The sequence below is a fragment of the Polyergus mexicanus genome, unplaced genomic scaffold (genome assembly GCF_030449975.1).
Source record: "Polyergus mexicanus isolate NDT 795.1 unplaced genomic scaffold, iyPolMexi1.0 SCAF_7, whole genome shotgun sequence".
Classification (NCBI taxonomy): Eukaryota; Metazoa; Arthropoda; class Insecta; order Hymenoptera; family Formicidae; genus Polyergus; species Polyergus mexicanus.
Genome location: NW_027223327.1, coordinates 7,629,474 through 7,653,964, shown reverse-complemented (window position 1 = coordinate 7,653,964; position 24,491 = coordinate 7,629,474). Strand labels below are relative to the sequence as shown.

The window sequence follows — 24,491 nt, the reverse complement described above, 5'->3', positions numbered from 1 at the left end:
CGATACATGCATACTTGAAAACTATCGTTTTGCCAAAGTAATCGAGGAACATAATGTTACCAATTTATACATACATATATTAAAAATATTAATAGAAACTTTTTCAATGTAACAATCCACAATTCTCTTCACTTTCTCAGATTTCCGAATTTATATATAACAAAACTTGAAACTTTCTTATTATGTTATGTTCTAATTGGAATTACGATATAAAAATTTTTCTGTAGCGAATTTCTATGGGGGATTACTTTACGAATGAAATATTCCAACTTTTTGATTAAGATATCAATGGACTGTTAAAAAACAACGGTTGTACATACTTTGATTATAGGCGAATGTAGGCAAGGAAAATTCACTTGAAAAGCGAGGTGGCATACTTATAAACGAGCTCGCACCTCTCGAAGAGTTGCCCGGTCGAGTCCCTAATTTGCCCTAAAAGACTTAGAGGACGTACTTATAAAGCGATTTAATTATTCGCCCGAGTAACTTCGACCTCTTAAACCAACTGTTCGGAGCAAATTACGATGTCGAATGTGATACTGAACCTTAGCCAATGTTTCCCGGGATGTCATTAATTACGAACATAAATTTAATAGTGAAATAATACTAATGTGAAATGTATTTGCAATTAGCACTAACATAGTTTTACATTTTTTTTTAATCTCAGAAGAAAAGAAACATCTGTTGATAACATTAAAGATCATAAAAAGTACTAAGTCGAATGAACAAGAAATTATTAAATTGAGTTAATAATCATTTAATTGCGACGAATGTAGCAATGGTCAAATAAAAATACGCAGCACGTGTACAAAACCGCAATGAGACCACCGATTACGTCTGTTGGCATTCCAAGATTAAATTAAATTTCTCGCGTCCGGCATTTTCGCGCGCGGACGCGGAAAGTGCGGCGAAAATTTAACGAGGCGTTAAAAACTATTCGCGCGTCGCCGCTCTCCCTATTTTATTTTCGGCACCCCATGGGGGGCGGCGACGGCTCAAGTCAGCCGTCCGCTTAATTCACTGTCTCGCGTGGCGGACTTTAATTAAAGCCAAAAAAATTCTGGCTGGACAAGAAAGAGGACCCCCGCGTCGGAGGATAAAACGATTCTCTGCGAGTGACATCTGGAATTGGGCTGAGGGGGAGATGATCCGGGAATCTACCCTTAGACACTTTTCAATGCATATGTGTCGTAAAAAAAAAAAAAAAAAAAAAACCCAGATATTTCAGGAATTCATAATTTTCTCGCAATCGCGAGGAGATATTTTATGACGGTAGCGGCTGAGGCTAAGGTTGCGAAAAAGAAATTTTATAGTGGTAAGAGAAAGAGAAACGTATTATTTTTTATTGCTTACATCAAAAATGAATAAAAGAATTTGAAGATGATGTAAAAGTTAAAACTTTAAAAATCATTTTGATACAATGTATGATCAATGTATGATCTTTCCATTAAGTTATAATATTTATATTACAAATATCTTTATTTTGTGTATGTATGTATATATAAAATGCATCAGCATTTCCAATAGAACTTTTCAATAGAGAAATAAAGAAGACAATGATACGCGTTATGTACACATATACATGTAATACTAAAAAAAAAAATTCACATTCTGTATTACATTAAATGTGATATCTAAATTTAAAATTGCACGATCGTGAAACTTACGATAAAGGTTGTTGGTCGGAACGAGCTGAATTAAAGTTTAATTAAAACTGAAAGAATTCCTGTGTGTAGAATGAAAACAGAGAGTCCCGCTTGCTTTTCTCTTGCGCGGCAAAATCGATGGTTTTCTGCGAGTGACGTCTAGAATCGGTCTCCGGAAGAGAGACATGTTTTAACGTGGGATATCGCGAATTAAAAAACATTTCATTTATTCCATCGAAACGAGAATCGACGATGAGTACTAAAGGCCGGAACGGGATTGGAAGGAGAGGTGGAAAGGCCTTTGAAGGGTCGTCCACTCGCAGGAAAGCACGTTCTGCGACAAGGATCCATACACAAAGGGGAAACTTCTTTCTCTTCTTTCCCCTTTCACTCTACCATTTTTCTTTCTCTCGCGCACAGGTTCGTTATTTTATAATTGGCACTATCCGCCCCCTTTCATGAATTATTCCGCGTGCCGATAAAGTCGCGGAATATCGACGAGGTTGCTCTATATCTTCCTGCCATAGGCGCCGCCGAGATTTTTCATCGAGGTTGAGATACGATGAATTTTTTCTCACGATTCCATTAAAACGATAGTATTTTCATTATGATTATTCCATTTATGCTTGAAGTAACAAAACTAATTTTTAACGTTGAATTTTTTTATCTCACATTATATTAGAGATTCTTTTTTAATGTGTTGTTATATGGATTATTTTTTTCTTCTTAAAAAATCCTAATAACTAATTTGTCAAATTTCTCTTTAAAAATTTCTTTGTATATTCATAGACTTGAAGAACATTTCATTTATTCTATCGGAACGAGACTTAAAATGATTTTAACACGTAATTAACATGTCAGACATAGATGTAATGGTATTGGTCAAATATATATGTATGATATTGACTTGTAGCAAAAAATTTATTAACTCTAGTTTAAATAAAAATTATTCTATAGAGTGGGGGGGATGTCTTAAAATTTTTAACGAAATTTTTTCCTCTTTTCTTAAAATCCGAAATAGCTGTATCTCTTTGCATCCTCCTTTTATGACGCCCATGTGCTAAGCTTACAAATCACTCTTGCTCTCCTTGTCGTTCCCAACCCCTCGCTCTACTGAATGATATCTCTTACAAATCCTGTCTCTCCTAGTTCGTAATCTCATTTCTCTCCGCGATTAATTATCATCGAGTCGATATTATCTTTTATGCTAACCAAATCACCGACCAGCACGATTCGTTTCTGTCTTTGCAATCGGTGATGTAAGCGTGATCTAAGAGAACGACTTGGAAGGGGAAAGGCTTTCGTTAGTTCTCTCGTACGCGATAGTATAAGAAGAATTCTTCACATTTAATGATGTTGAATACTTCACTTTGAGTAAAATCTCGCTTCTACTGCCGCGCCACGTGATATCATTATCCGAGAAAGTCGATAATATACTTCCTTAGTTTACACGTTGATTTATCTGTATTCATTATCACAATATTTTAATTATAAGTGAATAAACTTTTTGATATTTTTACGAAGTAAATAATCTGTGCAAAAAAAAATAAAATATATATTTTATCGAATTTTAAATGCGTATATGTTTATGTGGCTTTTACTTTCGTCGAGTTTTTATTTAGAATTTTGTTTCCAACGTATTTAATAATCTATTTGAAAAAATTGTTATAAATTATTACGTTCAACCCCCCCCCCCCAAAAAAGTGAAATTTAAAGCGTACATAGGAAAATAGTTCCCACGAGCCTCTACAAGATTCGTTAGAATCTAAAAAATTATTTGAAATATAATGAATGATGCTAAAACGCACCTAAATAGCGTTCTAAAGAGCGGTCGTCTTACCGCGAATCAGTATTTTCATCCTAGTCTTAAGCATCAGAGAAGCGGACATAATTATTCACACGAGCGAATTGATTATGACCGGGGGCAGGAAGTTTATCGGGCATTTACCTTCCACAAAAAAAAAATCGTATTCTCTTCTTCATCCCTTTCAACGTTCGCTAGAAGAATGCGATAAATTACGCACCGAACGATCAACAGACCTCTCGATCGGATACTTCTTTAGAATCCGCTTTACGTCTATTTAGTTTGAAGGTTCAGGAAGGAGGAGAAGAAAGAAGGAAAGATGAGAGGAGATAGAGACGCACAGAAAGGAGCACGTTTTCGTGTACCTATGTGCAACGCGTGCAACGGAGCACACGCAGATACGTTGTTACGCACGCATTGCGGCGAGATCTCATCCCTATCCCTCCTCTTCACCCTCCAAATTCTACCATCCCTTCTTTATTCATGCGACAAAACTTTCCTTTGATGTCAAACAACCGAACAGACTTTCGCATCGTACTCTCTCTGGTTCCCCTTTCCTTCTCATATCTCTCTCTCTCTCTCTCTTTCTATTTTCTCTTTATCACACACGATTATTGCATTTGTGCCATTACGGTCGCTTGTCATTTTGAATTTCCATGTATGCCCGTAAAGGATAAAAAAAAAAGAGGAAGAAACAGGAGGAGAAGCACGTATCTATCGATTCCTCGTTTCAAACGCAGTATCGGTTCTCGTACCAAAAAAGACCCTCGCGAGAAAGGGCCCGCGCGCTCGCGTGTCTTTCGGAAGCGCAATTAATTGAAGTGTACCTCTGTGCTCGTGCCCGCTGTGAGAAGGAGCGGGGGTGGCGAGCTCGGGACGTCGGTTGTTGCGGGATATCCGCGGTATGGTACCCTTCCATCACTTTCCTTCCGGGAGTTACTCGCATCGACGAATCTTGGATGGCATGAGAGGGAAGCGACGGGCTATGGAGGGCGCTCGGGAGAGCAGACATTAATTAAACCGAGTTAATTTGTGTGATCGACATGGATGGTCGCGACGCGAGAGGAATTATATCAATAGGGTGTATCTCGTAATTATTGCGAGATGCACTTTCAGGATGAAAATTCTGCGGTTTTTATATTAACTCTTTGACATGTAATTAGAAAATATTTTAAATAAAATTCGCAACTTTTAATTTGTTTTAGCTATGTACTTTATTCTTCAATCTTGTTTTAAAGGAATAATGTTATGCAATTAAAATATACATATAAATTACATTCTCACATATATCTAGGTTTTTATTTCACATATACATTTTTAAATAAATGTAACGGTATCACAAGCAGCTTATATACAAGATTCAATTTTTATTGACCTAAAAATAATTATTGAGGATTTATGAACACTTAAATTTAGTAATAATGCAAATTTATAATCAATTATATACTAAATTATCAAAATATCTTTTTTTTTTTAAATTATAAAAAGACTGCAATAAATTTTTTAAATACTTTATCCTGATATAATCATATTTCAATATTTAATATTATTCAATAATTTACTATGCTTTTTAATTTATGTGAATGCACGTAATAATTCATTAAAAATATTTTAAATATGAATATGAATTAATATATATTTTTGACGCATATGTGGATGTATATATTATATTAAAAGCTAAATGATTTTAAAGAGACAAAACGCGAATCGCTTATATATCTGCTAATATTTTTCCGCTTTTAGACAGCATGTACTTTATATCCGATGCATAATATTTTTTTTCATCGTGATAGCTTTATTAGCCCACGCGTTGAAAATTTCGCCATTAATCATTGTTTTTCCCTTGCGAATTCAAGATTAATGTTCCCTCGAGGAAAAGGAAACAATAATCTTCTCCTTCGCCTCGCCAAGCACGCATACAAGTTCCGTGTTCGTTTTATAGCTATTAACCTTTTTGGTAGATATGTTTTAGTAAGTTATGAGAGCTGTATTATTAAAAATCTACTTGATTCATAAGTTACCCACAAAAAAAAATTTAGTTTTCCTATTATTTTTTATTTCATTATTCTTGTCATTTGCAAACCTATATTATTTCCTATAACTATTTATTATAAAGACTATCTCAATCTCGTGACATAAGATTTTTAAAGAACGATAGAGAGAATAAGACATATCATTATTCTCAAGTCATTCTACATACGTTCAAAAGTTCCGCTCGAATTTAATAAGTTTGAATTGGAATTATTCTTTTTCGAGCGTAGAATTTTATGTCTTTCAATTTTTCCAAGGGATTTGCCACCGACGAGATCGTCATCGTGAGTCCTCCCTCGTCTCCTTCGCTTTCATCATGCATTTACGTAAATACGGAGCTCGACTTTTCGCGCGACTCGCTCGAACGCACGCACGCATGCAGGTACGCACGTGCGCCCGCGCGATCGACGCTGATACTCGCTGCGAAAGTGAGTACGAAGTTACACGACGTGACAGTCAGGACAGTCGAGGGTGGTGCCGGCAGTCTGAATAATGCGCCAATATGCAGGCAGATAAGAGGACTATGTTCCGTACTCCCGTTCCCTTTTTCCCGCTCTCCTCGCTGCACTTCGTGGCGCACGCATAAATACGCACGTGGACACGCGCGACAACGCGCACTTGAGCGCGGAAATATATACCGTGGCGCGTAAGTGACATGCGGCACGCAAGATTTCCGTAGTCACGCGAAACGACACGCTAAATACATATACAAACATATATGTATGCATACATGCATATATAAATATATGTGTATATATGTGTATATATACACTCTCTTGATTCCCGCGGATTCCGAATTTTTATTGGCCGACACCTTAGGAGTTTTATCGCGAGAATATTTTCCCTAACGAGTACGAATTTGTCAAGAGGGGAAAAGTAGCTAATTGTCGGAGTCTCACGCGACAACAGATATCACACGCGAAATTATAGACTTTCGGTTACAAAATTCCAGACTTATGTGACTGTGTTGAAAATATTTAAATCACAAAATAGCAACTTTTGTAGCATTTCATCAAGAAGCGCTTCTCATTAACGTTATAAAAGAAAAATTGCAATCACAGCAACTTGTTTAACTAAATAAAAAAGGAAAAGTAAATAATATTAAGAAATGATAATAAATATTATTGGAACATTCAGGCTTTTAATTGTAAATATTATCAAACTCTTATTAGAAAAAAAAAAAAAGAATTATTAATATCAGATAGAATTATGATTCTCTCTCTTATTATTCTCATATCATTGTCAGCTTGATGCATTCTCTCAGAGTTAAATGAGAAATTAATTAGCAATGAAAGCGTGCTTCCGAAATCACAAGAGATGACATGCGTATGATAAACTTCAACCTTACGAAATTACACAAAATTACAGAAAACGGAGTAGACGAATCTTCGAACTCACTTTACGAAGACGCGACAGTACGTAAAACTTACTCGCGCGTTTCAATGTTCTCTTTCCGCGGCGTAGTCCTTTAATTATGCGGGATCGTCTATTTATAGACGCGCGCACACGCGTATATAACCCCCCCCCCCCCCGGCCCCCGCCTCTCCTCCCCCGTTTCCTCTCGAGAATACACTCCCTCGCCGGAGACGATATTACGTCGTCCTGTACTCTCTCTCTCTCGCCGGCAATTAGCGCTGGGTTACAGCAAAATTCGCTATCTGCGAAATTACTGCATTAACGTGGGACGTGCTTCTGAAATATGGCACGGGTTGCCCTTCTCTCTCTCTCTCTCTCTCTCTCTCTCTCTCTCTCTCTCTCTCTCCTCTTTCCTTTTCCCACCGGGGGTAACGAAAGATCGCGTTACCCGGTTCTCTTCCTGTCTCCGCCAGCCGGTCCTCGCAAAACGCGAAGAAAATGTGACTCACGTAACGCGGCGAGTGCGAAATTAAACGTAAAATCAACGAAACGTGATCGTCCCCAAGACGAAGATCTTCTACGCAATTTGCCTTATAGCGCTCTTTTAATCCTTTCATAAGTAGTTTGTTTCCTGAATCTTTTATAAATAAGAAAGATAACACCAAAGTTACACCGAAGCACATGCACACACAGAATTAATAGCTTTTGTTTATAAATATATTTTTGCTGTTATTTATACATTTAGATTTCTTAATTGTATTAAAATGTTGAGTTTAGTATAAAAATAACGTATAGAAAGAGAGAGAGAGAGAGAGAGTAAGAAAGAGAAATAAAGAAAGATCTTTTTTCCCCTCTCATAATGTGAGAGTTGGTCATCTTAAATTATACCATAATGTAAATATTATGCATATTTACTATGCGCGAGATAAATGAGAAACACGAGACGGGAGGAAAAAGTGCGAGACAGAAAGAAGCGGAAGAGGTTGGGAGGGACAATGTGCGGCTTTTACCCGTAATTTATCTCAATTTGATTGTAGGAGACGTCGCAGTTCAACGCTTGTTAGCCTCATCTCTTTCTCGCATGCAGCCGCCAAGCAGAATTATGATTCCCGTTAGGATATATCAGTGTGTCGCAATATTGGTAGAACGCTATTAAGAGGAGGGAGAGGGGAAAGGGATAGCCCGGATTAATTCGATTGATTGAGACATGCGTTAAATTATATCGCGGTTAATTTCTACCGCGCTACGCGCCAGTGCAATTTGCAATTTTCCCAATCATATGGATATATGTATATAATTAATGAGAAGGGGAAATTTAATGCTCGTGTTGATCAATATACCTTTCGATCCATGCCGTGTTATATTTCGATATAATTGGACCGCTATGAAGGAACTTAATTAATTAAATTCTAAACATTTGGTCTTGTTATAGTTGCACTTTTTTTTGTTTTTCACACTGTCTTTTTAATTAAAGGCAAAAATATCACACAAACTTCTGGTATTCTTAAAAAATAGTAAATTATATGTCATTAAAAAATAAAGATGGAAAAAAATAATACTATATTTTCCCGGGACGACAGAGAGAGAGAGAGAGGATAAATTTCGGAACAAACTCGAGATACGTTGCGTCTGATCGCGGGATCATCGCGGAATTTTCCGTCAGCCTCGCTGCTGACGCCGCTTCCTTTCCTTCTCGATTCCGCTCGCGGCAGTCGTGGCACGCAACAAATGCGCGCAAGGAATCGCATACCGAGCCGCATCCACGACGACTTTGACGCGTGCATAAATTCAGGAGGGCGTTCCGAGCGAGAGCATTGTGAGGCTTGTCAGATGTTCCTCTAGCGCCTTCTTTAGAAACGCCATTTCTCTGCGTCATGCGTTCCCCCGTTTCGCACACAGTGCATCCATCCCCCTTTCAGGCCCCCTTTCTCTCTTTTCCGCTGCCACTTCTCATCTCATTATGCTTACCTAAGCGCAGAACTACTGAATAGTACAATAAGTATTTCACTGTAATGCTGAACTCTGAGATAATCTCACGAATAAACTTTGTAATTTACTCTTTGTTGAATCGTTTAAGAAAACTTATATATTATGTCATTTAATATACGATACGAAAACAAATGATATATGTCACATGACAATGACAAATTTTGACTCACAAGAATAGTGTTTTATATATTTTACTGAACAAATAGATTTTCAAGTGGCCAATGATGTGTAAATTCTGTATTATTTAAAAATGCGTATATCTTTTATATAAATATTATACTTATCTTAAATTGGAGATCTTATATATATTTTATCATGTTTGATTTATATTTCAAAATAAATAAAGATAACAAAATTCTGCATGAAATATTTAAGAATTTAAAAAATTGGAAAAAATGATTCTTTTTAGAAAAAATATATTGTAGTCTCCTTTTTTTTTTTTTCAACGCGAACAACTTATTGTTTCTTAAAAGTTCCGTCAATAAAACTGCTTAATTGAACGTTTCTCACCCATCTTGAGAAAAGGGATGCGCTCCCTGATACAACGTCCACGGCTAAGAAGTAAGTTTTCCAAAGGATCCGCGCGACCCTCGTGATTATACAACCGGAATGTAATCGGCCTTTTTACAACGAGAGTCGCGCTCTTCGAGGTGTACAATTTTTAAATCGCGCCGGTCCGGGCACAGCAGTTTCGTCTTTGAATAGCACGTTTTCGGGTCGACGCGATAAACCGAGCCAAACCGAAGCGAGTCATTTGTACGAAGGGTACGGTCGTATTTTGACACCGCTGACAGCGGGTCCTTATTCTCATGGTAATCTCGCGCCAGCGACGCCTTTTCAGGAAGCCCGTTTTCCTCCGTGTCGCCGAGTCGTTGTCCTTGAAGCGACTCGGAGGATCTCCCAAAGATATCCTCCCTTGAATCTTCCGACGCCTCATCGCGAAACGTCAACTGGTGAACGCTCGCTCGACAAGAAATCATGTGAGATTATTCGGAACAAGATGCCGTGTATTTTACAGAGTTGCTAAAATCGATTGCAAACGTCAAATCGATCGCTTCATGAGAGATAAACATATATTTGCAAGTATTTATTTTTATTCTCCATAATTATTCTATAAAGAGAATTTTCTATATGAGAGATTACGTAAATATAAGCTATATAAGCTATACAAGCAAAAAGTAATTTTTTTAGTCAGCGTCGATAACCGTATCTAATGCGTGACATCGTATCTGTGCCAGGACTAAAGTGCACCACAGAACCACCGAGTGCTGAATGCGAATTTGCCGGATCAGCGGTTCTCTAGTATAATCGCGCATGAGTTTACCTAGTCGATACATTGTTTTTCTTATCACGAACAGGATAGAAGGAAATATATTCTTTCTTTAAAATATTGAAAATTTACAAAATTCTACGATAAGCGTGTTAAAATTACAAATAATACTGTTACAATTAAACGATAGAAATTAATAAAAAAGCTATATTCTTAGTATTACCAAGGTTAGTAAGAATAAATGAGCTTTTATATAAATATGATTACTAATATAACTATTTCTTTCAGTTACGATACATACGTTGCAAGTATCGACGAAAATTCAGGCAAGACTAACACTCTATGCTCTAGTAGTCATTTCTCATCATATAAAAACTCTGGAAAAACGTCGCACGTTCAAATATATTCATTCTCCCATTCACTCTTCGACTCGCCATAAAGACGGTCGAAGCATTAAATGATATAAACGAACCGTCAGACGTCACAATGGGCATCCGTAACTTCGTCGATATTTCACGGTCGCACAATCGACCCCCGAATGCCGTTGAGGTCTTTTTATTTTGATAGTTGGCACAACCGCGTCGTCGCCGCAAAGGTCGACGAGAGAAAAGGGAGGAGGGTGCCATTTTCGATTATTACGGGACATCACAATAGCGAAGGGGAGGATGTTGGCGCAGTCTAGTCGGTCTTTCGCTCCGCGGTATTTACGGGTTCTCGTATAGCGAGTGCGTTAGAAGCCGGAAGCACCCTACAGCAATGGCGTAGATATCTATTATTTGATAATAATCATTCACGAAGATAATTACTAAAAAAGAAATTAATTACTTCTCGCGTAACATCGGCAATATACCAAAACTGAAGCTTATTCCTGCTCCGATTAAGAACTTTGCGACTTTCTGATTTACGTAACATATATCCCATTTCTCAGAAAAACAAAAAAGAAATAAAAGATAAAAAGCTTTTTCTACGTAGTATGCCGAGGCACGCGCTCGATTATCGTATGGCGTTTACCTTTGGCGTTCGTGGCGAAATTAAATTTTCTAAAGACGAGATTCGCCACTGGTATACAACAGTTACGTAAGACGCGCGCGTTCAGCGTGAAATTATACGGGCAGCGTCAACGCGAAATGAAACTTTAATGCGAATTCGCGCGGTCCAACGCGGATGCACTGCAACAGTGCAACTTGGTGGGCTTTAAAATAGCGATGCGCCAAGCGTTTTAAAGCTGTTCGCGGTCGACGATTCCGTCGTGGTCGTTGATTTATCGCAACCCCTTCCTATCTCTTTTATATTACACGCGAACAACGAACGGCACGTACCGATTTTATGAGTGTTGGCGTTTTTATGCAACTACGGATTACACGATTGCGTCTAGTTTCGCGACATAATGGGCATTACAAGAATACAGCAAAACGACAAGACATTTTAACAAATCTTTAAGGTTTTACCAAATATTTTTTTATATTTGTTTTTAATATTTTTAAATTTTTTCTCTATATATAAAATAATTATTCATTGGTGATTTTATTTATATATAGACAAATAATTCTTTTGTTTATATTTTAGAACATATATATTCTAAAATTTATGCAGTACCTCAATTTACTTTCAGCGTGTAATTGGATGATTACGTGTACAATATATTCGGAATAAAAATATTATTTTTGAGATAAATGGCTGGAAAAATAAAATATATTCGGTATTATTCTTAAAAAGTAGGACGGATTTTGATACAAGTAAAATAATAACACGAAAAAGTGCTATATTCTGAAATATATAAAATCCATCTTTCTACTCGGTCAAATATTTGGAGAGATAACCAAAGTGGATTTAACTCGAGGTGGATTTAACTCGAGTGACCGTGCGCATAGAACGGAATGATCGAAGTTGGTCAAGAATCGCTTTAGGGAACTGTCCATGCCAGAGCCTGCGGCAAAACGGGGTTTCAAGGCTTCTACATGAGAATCCATCGAGCACAAAGAGAGAGAACGCGGCTTAAAGTGATCGTGTCGGACAACCCGGTAAACTTTGAGTCAATTCACTGTTGTGGCTTCCTTCATCGCGTTAAACCAGGTCCCCCCCCCCCTCCGCTCCCCCCTAGTAAAGAACGTTTCTCTTGAGCATCTAATCGCCAGGTCCAACGGCGAAAGTTGCTAACGACAGGAGCGAGAGGAGCGATCGACCATTGAGCGTCGAAAACTGTGATCCGTAAATTAACAAACGCGATTTTGTACACAGTACTTCTCTTTGAAATCGTATACATGGTAAGAAAGTTTAATTCAGCCTTTAATTCAGTTAACCATTCAAATGCACAAATTTTTTTTCACTTTATTTATATAATTATTTTTTTCACACTTAAATTTTCTCATTCCAAAGTAGATGTATTTGAAAATATAAAGAATATAATTAATAAAAAAAAAGATTTGTATAAATTTATCTATTTATCTTTTGATGTGAATATTTAAATTTATATATATATATATATATTTGTATGTATGTGTGTGTATTGCAAGCACTAATATTTCAAAAAGACAAATAATTATCAAGACTTCTATTTTTCATTCGAATACTCCAACATTAATGATATGCATATCACGTGTACCTATTCACACGCAATAGTCGATGAAAATTCCCAAAGAAAACACCACAATATCGGAACCGCATCAAATGCGATACATTAATACGCTTAAAAGGGTTAACAGGGGAGGTACATGTAATTTACAATGATCACGTTTCGCGCATAACGCGGATCGCGCCTGGGGCGCATATTTAACGCTCTAATAGCCGTGGTTGAAAGCCCGCGCGGTCGACGGGTTGTTCGTGTTTTAAATAATCTCAATCGGTCACATGTGTTTTTCGTCACGGTACAGCCGGGTTAAATATATATTTTTTACGAGCGACAAGACGAATTGCCGATACGGCCTGCGTTCGTCCGGTTAGGGGAAAGAATGCTCTGCACTTTAAGTATCATGGACGAGGTATCCTCACTGTTGTATATTTTTTCTCGATTACACATTCTATGACGAATAAGTGAGATAATTTTTTCACAATACGATAAGCAGGATAATTTTACATTTCTTTTTTTTTTATCGTTGAATATCTTAAACAAACTGCGAATTAAAATAAAACTTAATTTGAGTAAAATGTAATTTTAAAAGGAAGATGTTGATGAATTTGCAGTTTATCAAGTTTTTTTTTTAAGAAAATAAGAAAAACGATCTAATTAAAACAGTATTATTTTATTGTAATTTTATAGAAAATAATTATGTCTGTATATTAAGAACAACAAGTTTTACAAGACACTCTTTAGAGTAAATAGAGCAATTATATTACAGAAAAGTCTCACGTATATGAATAAAAAATATATATTGATGTATTCAGTTCGTCCTGCATAAAAAATTCCGTAAGCATCCGATATTTTTATGGGGTCGTCGATTTTTCTGGACCATTTAAATGCAAAGCCTGTGTTACGAATATCCCTTAAATTAAAAAGGTATCGTATTTTTTCACGAGTCCGAATAGGATCGTTTTCATCTTTTTTAAAACGTTTAGTTCTTCTTGACGTCTATTCATAGAAATTTTTTATATTTTTCTTATTTTCTATTATAACGATACGCGCATGTGTATTGCTAACAATAAGATAACAAGTATTACTTAACATTAGAAGATCCTAATATATTTGCAGTACACAAATATACATAAAACGAAACCACCACCATCGACTATTATACGCGAGATCGTCCAAGTACGCCAACAATTATGCACCCGTACCATAATTTTCCATCCGTTCCAAAATGCGCGAAAAGTCAGTGAGCGCGCGTCAATGAATACCAAATGCCGACTAATTATCGTCGTGTCGGAATTAACCATGTCATGTGAAGGCGCCCGCGCCTACATGTGGGCGAGGTTTTGTTTAAAGCTGTACTCCGAATGCATAATGACGGCTTCGGTGATGTGCCACCGTTGGTGGGATGCCAATGTTGTGAGCGCGGCGCGCACGTGTCAGTCTGGTCCTGACACACATGGTCCTGACACACACGGTCCGACCTGCTTTGTTTCACGCCAGCCAGCCGTCTACGAGAAATTGAAATTTCGTTTAGGCACCGCACCCGTGAGAACAATGTTTCGATGACGTATGAAGGTTGATTAATCTTATCACTCAATACATATGAAAGTTACGACGCAATAACACATCTTATCGTCTTTCACATATGTGTATTCACACATATATACAAAAATAGCTTTCAAAATTATCTGTCAACACAATTAGACATATTAATTTATCTATCTATTCCCTTTTCGAGCAATTTAGAGGAAATTTATTTTTTATTTATGTGTGTCAATTGTTAATAAATTTAATATTATTTAGATTTTGACATGATTTTAATTATCGCGATTTAATATGAAAAAAATTAAGTAATAACGAAAAAATGAAATTTAATAAAAAATTATGATGAAAAAATGTTGACCGTAAATTTCTTAAAAAATGTATCGATATAAAAGGTAAATCGTGTGAAAAATTTTCATCGACATGCCATACGCATTGTATTGTATTCGCTTTACGATTGGATTAAAATTGCATTCTTAGGTTTCCGTGGCTTTTTCCGGGGAAGAGAGAGAGAAAAAGCGCATGGGAAGAAAACATACGGGAACGGTGACTACAATGATGTTCGATTTTATTGGTCCTCTCCCACGAGTAGCGCAGCATGTCCCATATGTGGACACACGCGCACAGTTTCTTTCTCTCTTTTCATACGGGCATTCGTTTTCACGAGGGACGCATATCACGTAACCGGACACTTGGCCCAAACGATTTCCGTACAGTGCATGTAGGTTGCGGTTGTTATACTGACTGGCAGTCAGCACATCGAGGAGAAGCAACGGGAGAGACGCCCTTCCATACTTTGTATCGAAATTTCACGATTGCTACAACGAAATGTCCAATATTTTCGTATGGACAACCATAAATCGTATCGTAAATCATGATGACTTGTTTTTCACAACGCATGTACTTATCTTTTAGATATGTGTTAAGAAGGATATAAATTGAAATCATAAAAAATAAATGTTAAGAGAGAGATTGATCGATTGATTGACTATACGGCAAATTTTTCTACGGGTACAAAGTTAAATTCAGAATGGTACGAAAAAAAAATTACGAATGCAATTCTCGATCCGATAGTGTTTTATGCAGCGCAGCAGCGTTTCCATAAATTGCACAGCCGTAGTCGAGCTGTAATTAAAAAAAAGCAATATCCCCGCGATTCACACACGGGTCAATTCATATGCAACCGACACGCAAAATATTTGCGCGCGACACCAGACGAATATTCACCGAAATTAGAAGTTATTAAAGGCTGCAGGATTTTGGCGATAGCATTCGGCGACCAGGTACATTAAGTTATCTAAGTCAAATTATCAGAATATAATAAATTATATGTATGTGTATGGAAATTAATTTGCTAAAATTTTTTTGCTATTTTTTTTCGTTTAAAAAAAATAATTTTTTTGCTTACTATTAAAAAGTTTCTTTATTGAAATGTAACTGTTGTCAAGCATAAATATAATATTTCATAAAAGTAAAATGTTGCTTTAATAAAATTGTTTCCCTGCGTGATATTCAAACTTTTTTTTTTTCAAATTATACCGGTTTTATTCCAAAATTGTGACATTGATAGAGCGATAATAAAAATAAACATTAAAAGAGAACTATGACGGAAAATATGCCCCTGTGTTTTTAACATAAATGTATTCCAATGTTAATGGGCACGTTAAAACACTGAATTCTGCAATAATTTACAACGGTGCAGTAAATCTCATCATCTCTACCATATTATCAACCCACTAATTCGAAATGAAACTTGCATTGACAACATCTGCCAACTGGTGTACACGTAATGTAAACATAAAACGCACATGGGGATACGCGAAATATCGAAATCCCGGAGAATTGTGCGTTTCCAACAATTTGCCGAGTTTCATCGAATACATCGACTATAATGTCGCGCGTCAGTAACGTTTATTAGCATTCACAACTATAACAACGCGAATCGAAAATTTTATTGACTATAAAATATCCCATACATTATCTTTATCATTATCTTTATAAATATATGAATAGCGCTTTATATAATTATTTGCTAAAATATCTTTTATGTCAAAATTTTGGAGTTTTATATAAGACGTATATATATCTGCAAACTATGCTATAAATATCTAATATTTTTTACGATTAACTTTTTTTATATTTTTTTGCCAACGTGCATATGTTCTAACATAAGCTGATAACCGCTCATCACTCGCCATTTTTACGCCGCGTACCGATAGATGGGATTGTTATGTGGGGTAAGCTTCTGACGAAGATCCGAGATTACTACTTTTACGAGTCCTAGGAGATCGCTTCTGTCGGGGATAGTCAGCAGCGGGATTAGCCACTCTCCTCGTGTCGTCCCGAGATACTACTTTTGAATTAGACGAAAGTCCATGGTGGAAGAGAGCAAGAGCGAATGAAAGAATGCAAGAGGGGGCCTTTCCGCGGCCGTAATTTCGCGGCAACAATTACACGGCGGTAACGAAATGGCCAGCGGCTTAACGTTGTAATATCACTGCAACGCGGATACTCGACGAAATTAAACCACGGCTTGCTTAACCCGAGTATTCGCCGAGAGAAAGATTCTCGAAATTCCAGAATACTTGCACCTCCTGTATTTCTGTCAATATTTTTAGTAGAATACTAAAAAAAAATCTTCATTTGTTAATTAATAACGAAATACGACTCATCCTATTCAATTTTCCTTTAAAGATTCTACGTATTGTCATTATTTTAAATAATTACAATATTTTTATTTAATCTTATTAAACAATTAATTTGACGTTTGTCGTACCATTTATTTTAAGATATACGCAAAAGTATTCGTATCAAAATAAAAATTCAATAGTTATAACTTTAAAATTTTTTGCGCTGCTGTGATTTACATTTAGCGAAATATAAATTCTATAATATCCTGTACTTGATATTAAAAATCAACGTAAACAAAAATTAATGAAAAAAGCACATAAATTTCTACTCGCGTTTACCTTAAATAGATTTATGTGTAGATCGCAATTGATTTATAGAGTACTTCGTTACCGATTGCACAATCGGAAAATCTATACCGATATATATCGTATATATATGTCTCCTATATATATATTTCATATATTAAAAACGTCACACGGCTTTGTCAATCAATATTACAATCTCGTATAGAATAGAAATAGAGATGCAAACTGTGTGCTCGTCGATATTTGTCATATATATATCGCGCGTGCTTTTATTTTACATTGGCCAGAGATTTTTTTTCATATTTATTTTGAATAGATTTTTTATCATACGCTCGCCGAAAAACTCGCGGCACGGATGAAATTCGAAGTTAAACGTCACTTTACAATACGAACGGGACGCATTGCGGATACACACCGAATAAAATTCTATATTTTTCCCGCACCAATATTTGCAAAACTTCTCTGTATCCGATCAAAAATCCCAGCGTCGCAGTCTATCGACGATAAAGCACGTTCTGAGGGCAATAGGCAAAAAATATTTTATCGTCATTCCAACGTGATGGAATGGACTATATAATCAAATCGATGGCTCAGAGTATGCAACTCAAAAAACAAATTATTTTGAAATGTTTGCCGATGAATGTAGCGTATATGTTTCATTGTAATAAAACGAGATTACATGTCAAATATGACAAATCAAACAATTATTCTAGGACGAATTTATATTTTGCATTTTAGAACGATGATTTTTAGAATATTTTTGGAAAAAGTTCCTCACGAGTATCTTTTATATGTCATCTACGGCGCTAACAATTTTTTTAGAGATATCTATGACGTTTATAAATATGTTAGTTCTGGATTATTATTTGCGTCAGGCCTTCAGTCATAATATAATAGATAATATAGTCAGTTGTGATATAATAATGGGCAATACATCCACACATCTCGATGAGATCCCATATTAAACTTTTTTTGCTGGCAGATTATTCATTATCGTGCTAACAATTCGGGAGCGTGCCGATCTCAATCACAAATTAATCTCGTAGCACTGTCGACCGATGATATCATTTGTTGACGGCACCGTCTAGCCAAATACATTAGGAAGACGTGCGAGTAAGTTATAATTGTGTGCACGAAGATTACCCTCCAACATCGGCAAATATATTCGTTGTGCCCCGGCTGTAATTTAATCGACGGAATGTCGAGAATTCGTTAATCCGACATGAAAATGATGATAAAGAGCAAGGTCGTTTCTATGGAGTTTCTGTGGAATCAAATGGTTAAGAATTATTTTTATTAAAACAAACGTGTGTACGCTGCAATAAAAATCAGGATTTATTTTGTAAGCTTTATATATAATAGTTAGTTAATTGCTTGATTTTTTAAGTTTAGACACACACACACACACACACACACAACGTTACTCTTTATTTGAATAATTAAAAAGAAAATACAAAATAAAATTCTAATAAGATATTAAGAGAGATAAGATAAAAAATGATTTCTTCTTCTTTTTAATATTTTTTAAAATATTTATGTCCAGATAAAATTTGATCATCATAATTGATCATAGTAATAGAGCAAATATTACGATGGTCAAATTGCATGAAAATGTGCCGCTTGAGAATTAATTTGATCCTTCAGTTGAGCTTGATCCCCACTTTTGATTTAACATCAATATTTAATCGATAACGGTTCGTTTCACGAACTTTGCCAAAAAACCGCAAGACTATAAGACTTTATTTAACGGCCGCGATTATTTAGATTGAACATTTGAACAACGAGCACTGGCAAATGGAAAATTATACAGAATCTCTCAAGAGATCTTTAGCTTTCTGATTTGTTAAATTTGAATTATCATATCTTATAGCATAAATGAGAAAATATTAAAACCTAGATTTAGAGAATCTATTAAAATTTTTAGAAAAAGTTAGGAGATCAATATTTCAACATTAATTTCATATATTATACGTTTCCTATTAAACGTGACTATAGAACTATTAAATAATCATATTATTGAATTGATAAAAATAAATCGATTTTCCTTTTACAGGTGGAAATGGCGATATTGAGGATTCGGATACTGACGTGCAGGATTATAGCACGGACGAGGACTACAACGATGTTTTCGACTCGACCAGTAACGGGTGAGTGTTATATATCTATCTACAACCCCTATTTCTCTTATCGTCTTATCGTAGGATTAAATGCAGAACATATATCCGTCTAACTAGCACCGTGCTTAATTAGCAATTAAAATTGCTATCGATCGCGTCCATCAACGATGACCGAGGACTTCCTACCTGTATCCGGGCTAAATTGCCGAGACAAGCGAGAAACCGACCCTTTTTAATTGCGTTACACTTTCACATACACGTACTATCGCCTTCTTTTTGTGAATTAAAAACAAAGGACGAAATGAGAATACTTCGTTGACTCGCGTTAAAGTATCTGTACGGATAATCGGCTTATCCTGATCAAGTAGAACGAGATTAACATCAATATTAACGGATTTTGATTCATATATACATTGCATTAATTAGTTATCATATCGTTAATTATATTTATTTTTTTTATTATTATTCAACAAAATAAAATTTATATGCATATTGCCTGGATGAGAGATGGAAGAAATACATCCTAATAAAAATATAAAATATACAATTTTACTTAAATGGAAAATGTTTTTAATAACAATATAATATTTTCAGCTGAAGACTAGAAAATTAAATATAAAATGTTATGATATTATTAAAAACGCACAATTTACTGAAACTTTTCAAAATCTTTTTTATAGCGATTTAAAAGAAAAACAAAGATATAACAATATTTATTTTGGAGGAAATATATAATCGAAAGAAAGAAAGTCAGCCATATCGTACAAAAAGAGAAAAATATTATGAAGGGGACGACAGATATTTCGCAGATTCGTTTTTACTATATGTATAACGGAAAAGCAAGAGAAGGACAAGGGAAGAGGAACCCCGCGGGGTTTAATAAGGAAGCGACTTGATTGGTTCGATTCGAAAGCTAATAATGCCACTTCCCGTATAGGCAGGTCCTATGGAACTGTAAAGGCTGCCGCATGATTAAATTTGAATTCTCCGCCCCCTCCCATCCTCTCCACGACTAAGCTAATTTGCGAAGGACGCGTCGATAGAGCCAATCGAAATTCCGCAGTTCAAATTTCATATCCGCGCTTTCCTCGGGCAGCGATTGCGAAGTAGCTTCCGACAGGCTTTTCGGTGTATGAGTTTACAACGGGATGAAAATATATTTGAAAATTCCCATCTCGGGAATGTCCCTTCGCGCTCGGGACGTCGGCTAGAAAAGTCGCACAATTTCCGCGATGCTGCCCGCGCTGTGCGATTTTCTTTCCACGAAGTCGATATCGACGTCCCGTCGCAATAAATCAATTTTGTCATTACACCGGAAAATTTAATATCGAAATCAGCGTCGGGCAGAGAGGAAAAGTTTCCAATTCGTCGAGGGATAGGCGCTTAAAACGCCATTCGGTAGTGTTCCGGAGAGCACTCTCTACATACGGGATATTGCTAGCTCGAATATGTAATATGTATATCGTTTTAATTTCCTGTTAACGTTTCTTCTTCCTTTTCATGAAAATCTTTTACTATCGAATAGAAAAGTCGCGCCTTTTCTACGGAGTTCGAGACTTCTGCAATTTTCTTTTCTCAAGAAATCGATATTGACGTCTCGTCGCTATAAATCAGTTTGATCGGTTAGAGAATTGAATATCGAAATCTACGTTGCGAGTGGAAAGACAAAAATCATTTTTTCTTAATTAAAAAAGATATTATTAATTTTTTAACTTATAAACGACTGAGAAAATAAAAAAACTTATCGATGAATAATATTGTTAGATCTATATAACAATATTTTATGATGCATAAATTGTATTTCGTTTAATATTACTGTGTCATTATATATGATCTTCTTCATGCTCGGATACACATATGACATACGAGTTGATAGTAGTGCATAGATTTACCGCGGTGCATTCCGATACGATAATACACTCGTCGTTATTGAAATTACGCATTATATAAAACGCGCATGCGACATCTTGCTTCCAAGATAGCACATATATCTTTAGCTGTTTCATTGGAATTTATATCTTTCTCGCGTAGTCGTACTCAAGGAATATTTCAGAGATCTATATAAAACTATATGCGATCTTAACGGAATTTTCACTTATACTGCATATTAGAATTATTATTACGAATAAAATATTTTTCATAAAATTTCATATATTAAATACTTACAATGTTTTTATAATTTTTAAAGCGTTTTGACATTTTATAAAGCATACTGGAAGCACGCAATATATCTAATAAAATGTAAAAAGTACGTTAAGCAATATTAAAGTACAATTCGTCTAAATAAATTATAATTATCATCATAAATCTACGAAGATGATAGATTGATCTATCTCAACCACACTCTTGAACTTGGAGTTTGATTTTGTACTTGCATAATTAAACTACGGTAATATGATACATTTCGTGTTAGATAATATTTGGATAAGTAAAATTGCAATAATCCTAAATTCACGACGATCAGATTTAATTACATTATTCTAACCAAGATGCCATACTCAAGTTTGCCGTTACGACATAATCCGAAATATCACGTTTACGCACCTACGCGTGACATTATTTTACATCATTACATCACGACATAATGACACTGGGTAATGGGTTCGCCGCGATTGAAATTACACATTCTAGTCGATCGTGGTGACACATTATAGTCCTGATACCGATAGCACGACCAATACATGCGGCCCGCTGCTGCGTGTGAGCATTTGTGTGTGAGTGCGTGCCTTTGTATTTGCGTATGCACACAATCTCGACATGTACTTCGCCAATGCGATCGCTATACATTATTCGACCCTAAATGTGACATAGTTCCATTAATATCGATACCCGGTTGGTTGCGAGCTACAAGTAGCCATTTCTCTATACGGGATGTTAAGCAAGAATAAATCTCCCTTCTAGAAACGCGCCCTCGTAATCATACAATTATCGCAATCGTTCAATTGAAAAAGAATCCAATTATAGAATAAGAATTTTTAATAAAATACAAAGTTGAGAACCTATTATATGTATATATATTCATGCGAATATAATATGGAAATAAATATAAATATAAATGCAAATACAGAAGAATCAGATACATAATTATTCGAAACCAAGTGTTAATCTATTAGCGATTATTTCTACACGATTGATGGCGGAAATTTCTATAACCGCATCAGTCGTAATAATCAATCAATAATCAATTGTTTATCTCTAATTTAGATGTAAATGTAACGGCGTGCATTACTTCCTAATGAATGTTGAATACTCTAATATATTGAAACAACATGTTATTGGCTTGAAAAAGAAAGACCATATTCGATAAACCTTTGCATTTGCCAGTTTCCAATCACGACGTAATTGAAATTATTATTTAATAGTAATAGACAACAAAAATACGATCGACATTGAGAAATCACTCAACAATTGTTTGTCGAGTTTGTTCAAGAATTGCTTACCAATAAAACGCCTACGCATAAAACGAAACAATATATGAGAATTATAGAATTAAATTGTAACGATCATCATTTTTAGCCTCACAAATGATTGATCTATATTGAATATTATTTCTAATATAAGAGTTATTTTGAGCGATCATATTTAATGTAAAATTTTGTTCATAATATAATTTTTTTAATGATAAAAAATTAATCAAGCATTTTTACATTGTTTTTATATTGAAATATGAATTGATTTATGAATTGTAAAAAATTGAATTGTAAAACAATAACAAATAATTAATTGTCATATAAAAAAATTAAAAAAAAAATTAATATACATATATGTACAATATATATATTTTATGCAAACAAATTGATAAAAAAATAATATAAAGAATGTGAGAATTTAAAAAATCCGAAATTTTTTTATGTGTGACAATACTCGATCCATTATGATGTTTTATTCTACGATTGGTACATTTCCTTTCAGCATTAACTTTAACTTTCCAAGCAGGCGAGCGGGAAACAAGCTCTACCACTTAAAATCTTGTCTCCGACATTAGGGTGCGGGATTGCCGTTGAGTAGTGGGAGGAAAGAGGGCAAGGGATGCTTAAATGTTGCATTATTTATAGAAACCCTGCAACCTCCTAATCCTCGTCTGAGAAGGTCTTCTGCCTGCTTGAAATGGCCAATGAAGGAAGTGACGTAATACCGTCGGTGCGACGAGGTGTTAACGTTTTCCAACGCACATTTTCTTTACAAATCTTTCGCGTCTCTTTCCGAAGAAATCTTATAGATTACATTTTCCTTCAATACTATGTTTTACATAGTATTGTTTAGTTAGTATTTTACATAGATGTTATCTTTGCTTTTATTTATATTATTATTTTAATGTAGAGCAAAGCATTTATGTGTTATATCTCAATTCATTCTCTTATAAAAAAAGAAGAAAACTTTTACTCTCTGGTTTTTCAGCATCCCTGCCACTTTTTAAAATTTATAAATTTTTGATTTCAAAATTTAAGCACATCTCGCTGAATTATTAGGATATAATGACAAATCTATTCGGCAAGCTTATTCAAGATTTTGTAACGAATAATAAATTTACATTTTTTTAAACATAAATATTTTGTATCATATATATACATAAAATGATAAACACCATAATCTTCGTGTTTAATGCTAAAGATCTCGATTTTATTTAACTCTATGCCATATAGCCTTCTATAGAATTTTCTTTTCGTTATCACACAGCGAGACAGCGCGAAGATGTCGTTACGACGCGCCGATAGATAAAAGCGCAGCATCCCGTTTACGTACGTAAATGTATGCAATTTTATCGCGCGTCACCGAGTTAAGAATGCACGCGCGCATGTCACCGCGCGCAGCGCGCTGAAAAAGAGCGCGTTTCGCTTCAACCAGCTGATAAACGCGGCGCCGCTTCAAAATGCATAGAATTACTTTACATAGCGGGTAGATAAAGTGCAGTCAACGCATCTGACGCACTGTGCAAAGCACCACAGGCGGTGTACGTATTTTCATCTTGCCAGTCTACACGCCGCTAATTTCATACGCGCCACCCGGCGTCGAAAATTGCCAGCCGCGGTTGACACACGCGTGTCGCGGTTGATATTTATGCAATTTACATTGGCGCATTTTCATGCGTCGAGAAACTCCAACTTGGAGCATATCCTAGAGAAATCAAATTTTTTTCCTATATTTAATTAGACAGCTAATCCACACATAGTTTTCAGAGGACTTCAAATTTGCATTTAGAAAAATATTAAATATACAAAGAGAATATATAAGAA

The 24,491-nt window shown here is 35.5% G+C and overlaps 2 protein-coding genes across 2 annotated transcripts in view; one reads left to right on the top strand and one right to left on the bottom strand.

Annotated features, from left to right (window-relative positions):
• Mrpl45 (mitochondrial ribosomal protein L45) overlaps window positions 1-24,491 on the bottom strand; it is a 157,984-nt gene that overhangs the window by 80,315 nt on the left and 53,178 nt on the right. The gene's annotated exons all lie outside the window — the stretch shown is intronic.
• Ror (tyrosine-protein kinase transmembrane receptor Ror) overlaps window positions 1-24,491 on the top strand; it is a 222,676-nt gene that overhangs the window by 158,564 nt on the left and 39,621 nt on the right. Inside the window, exon 2 of the mRNA XM_070299387.1 lies at window positions 19,194-19,287. Within this exon, the coding sequence (XP_070155488.1) occupies window positions 19,194-19,287 (94 nt within the window). The remainder of the gene's footprint in view (window positions 1-19,193; window positions 19,288-24,491) is intronic.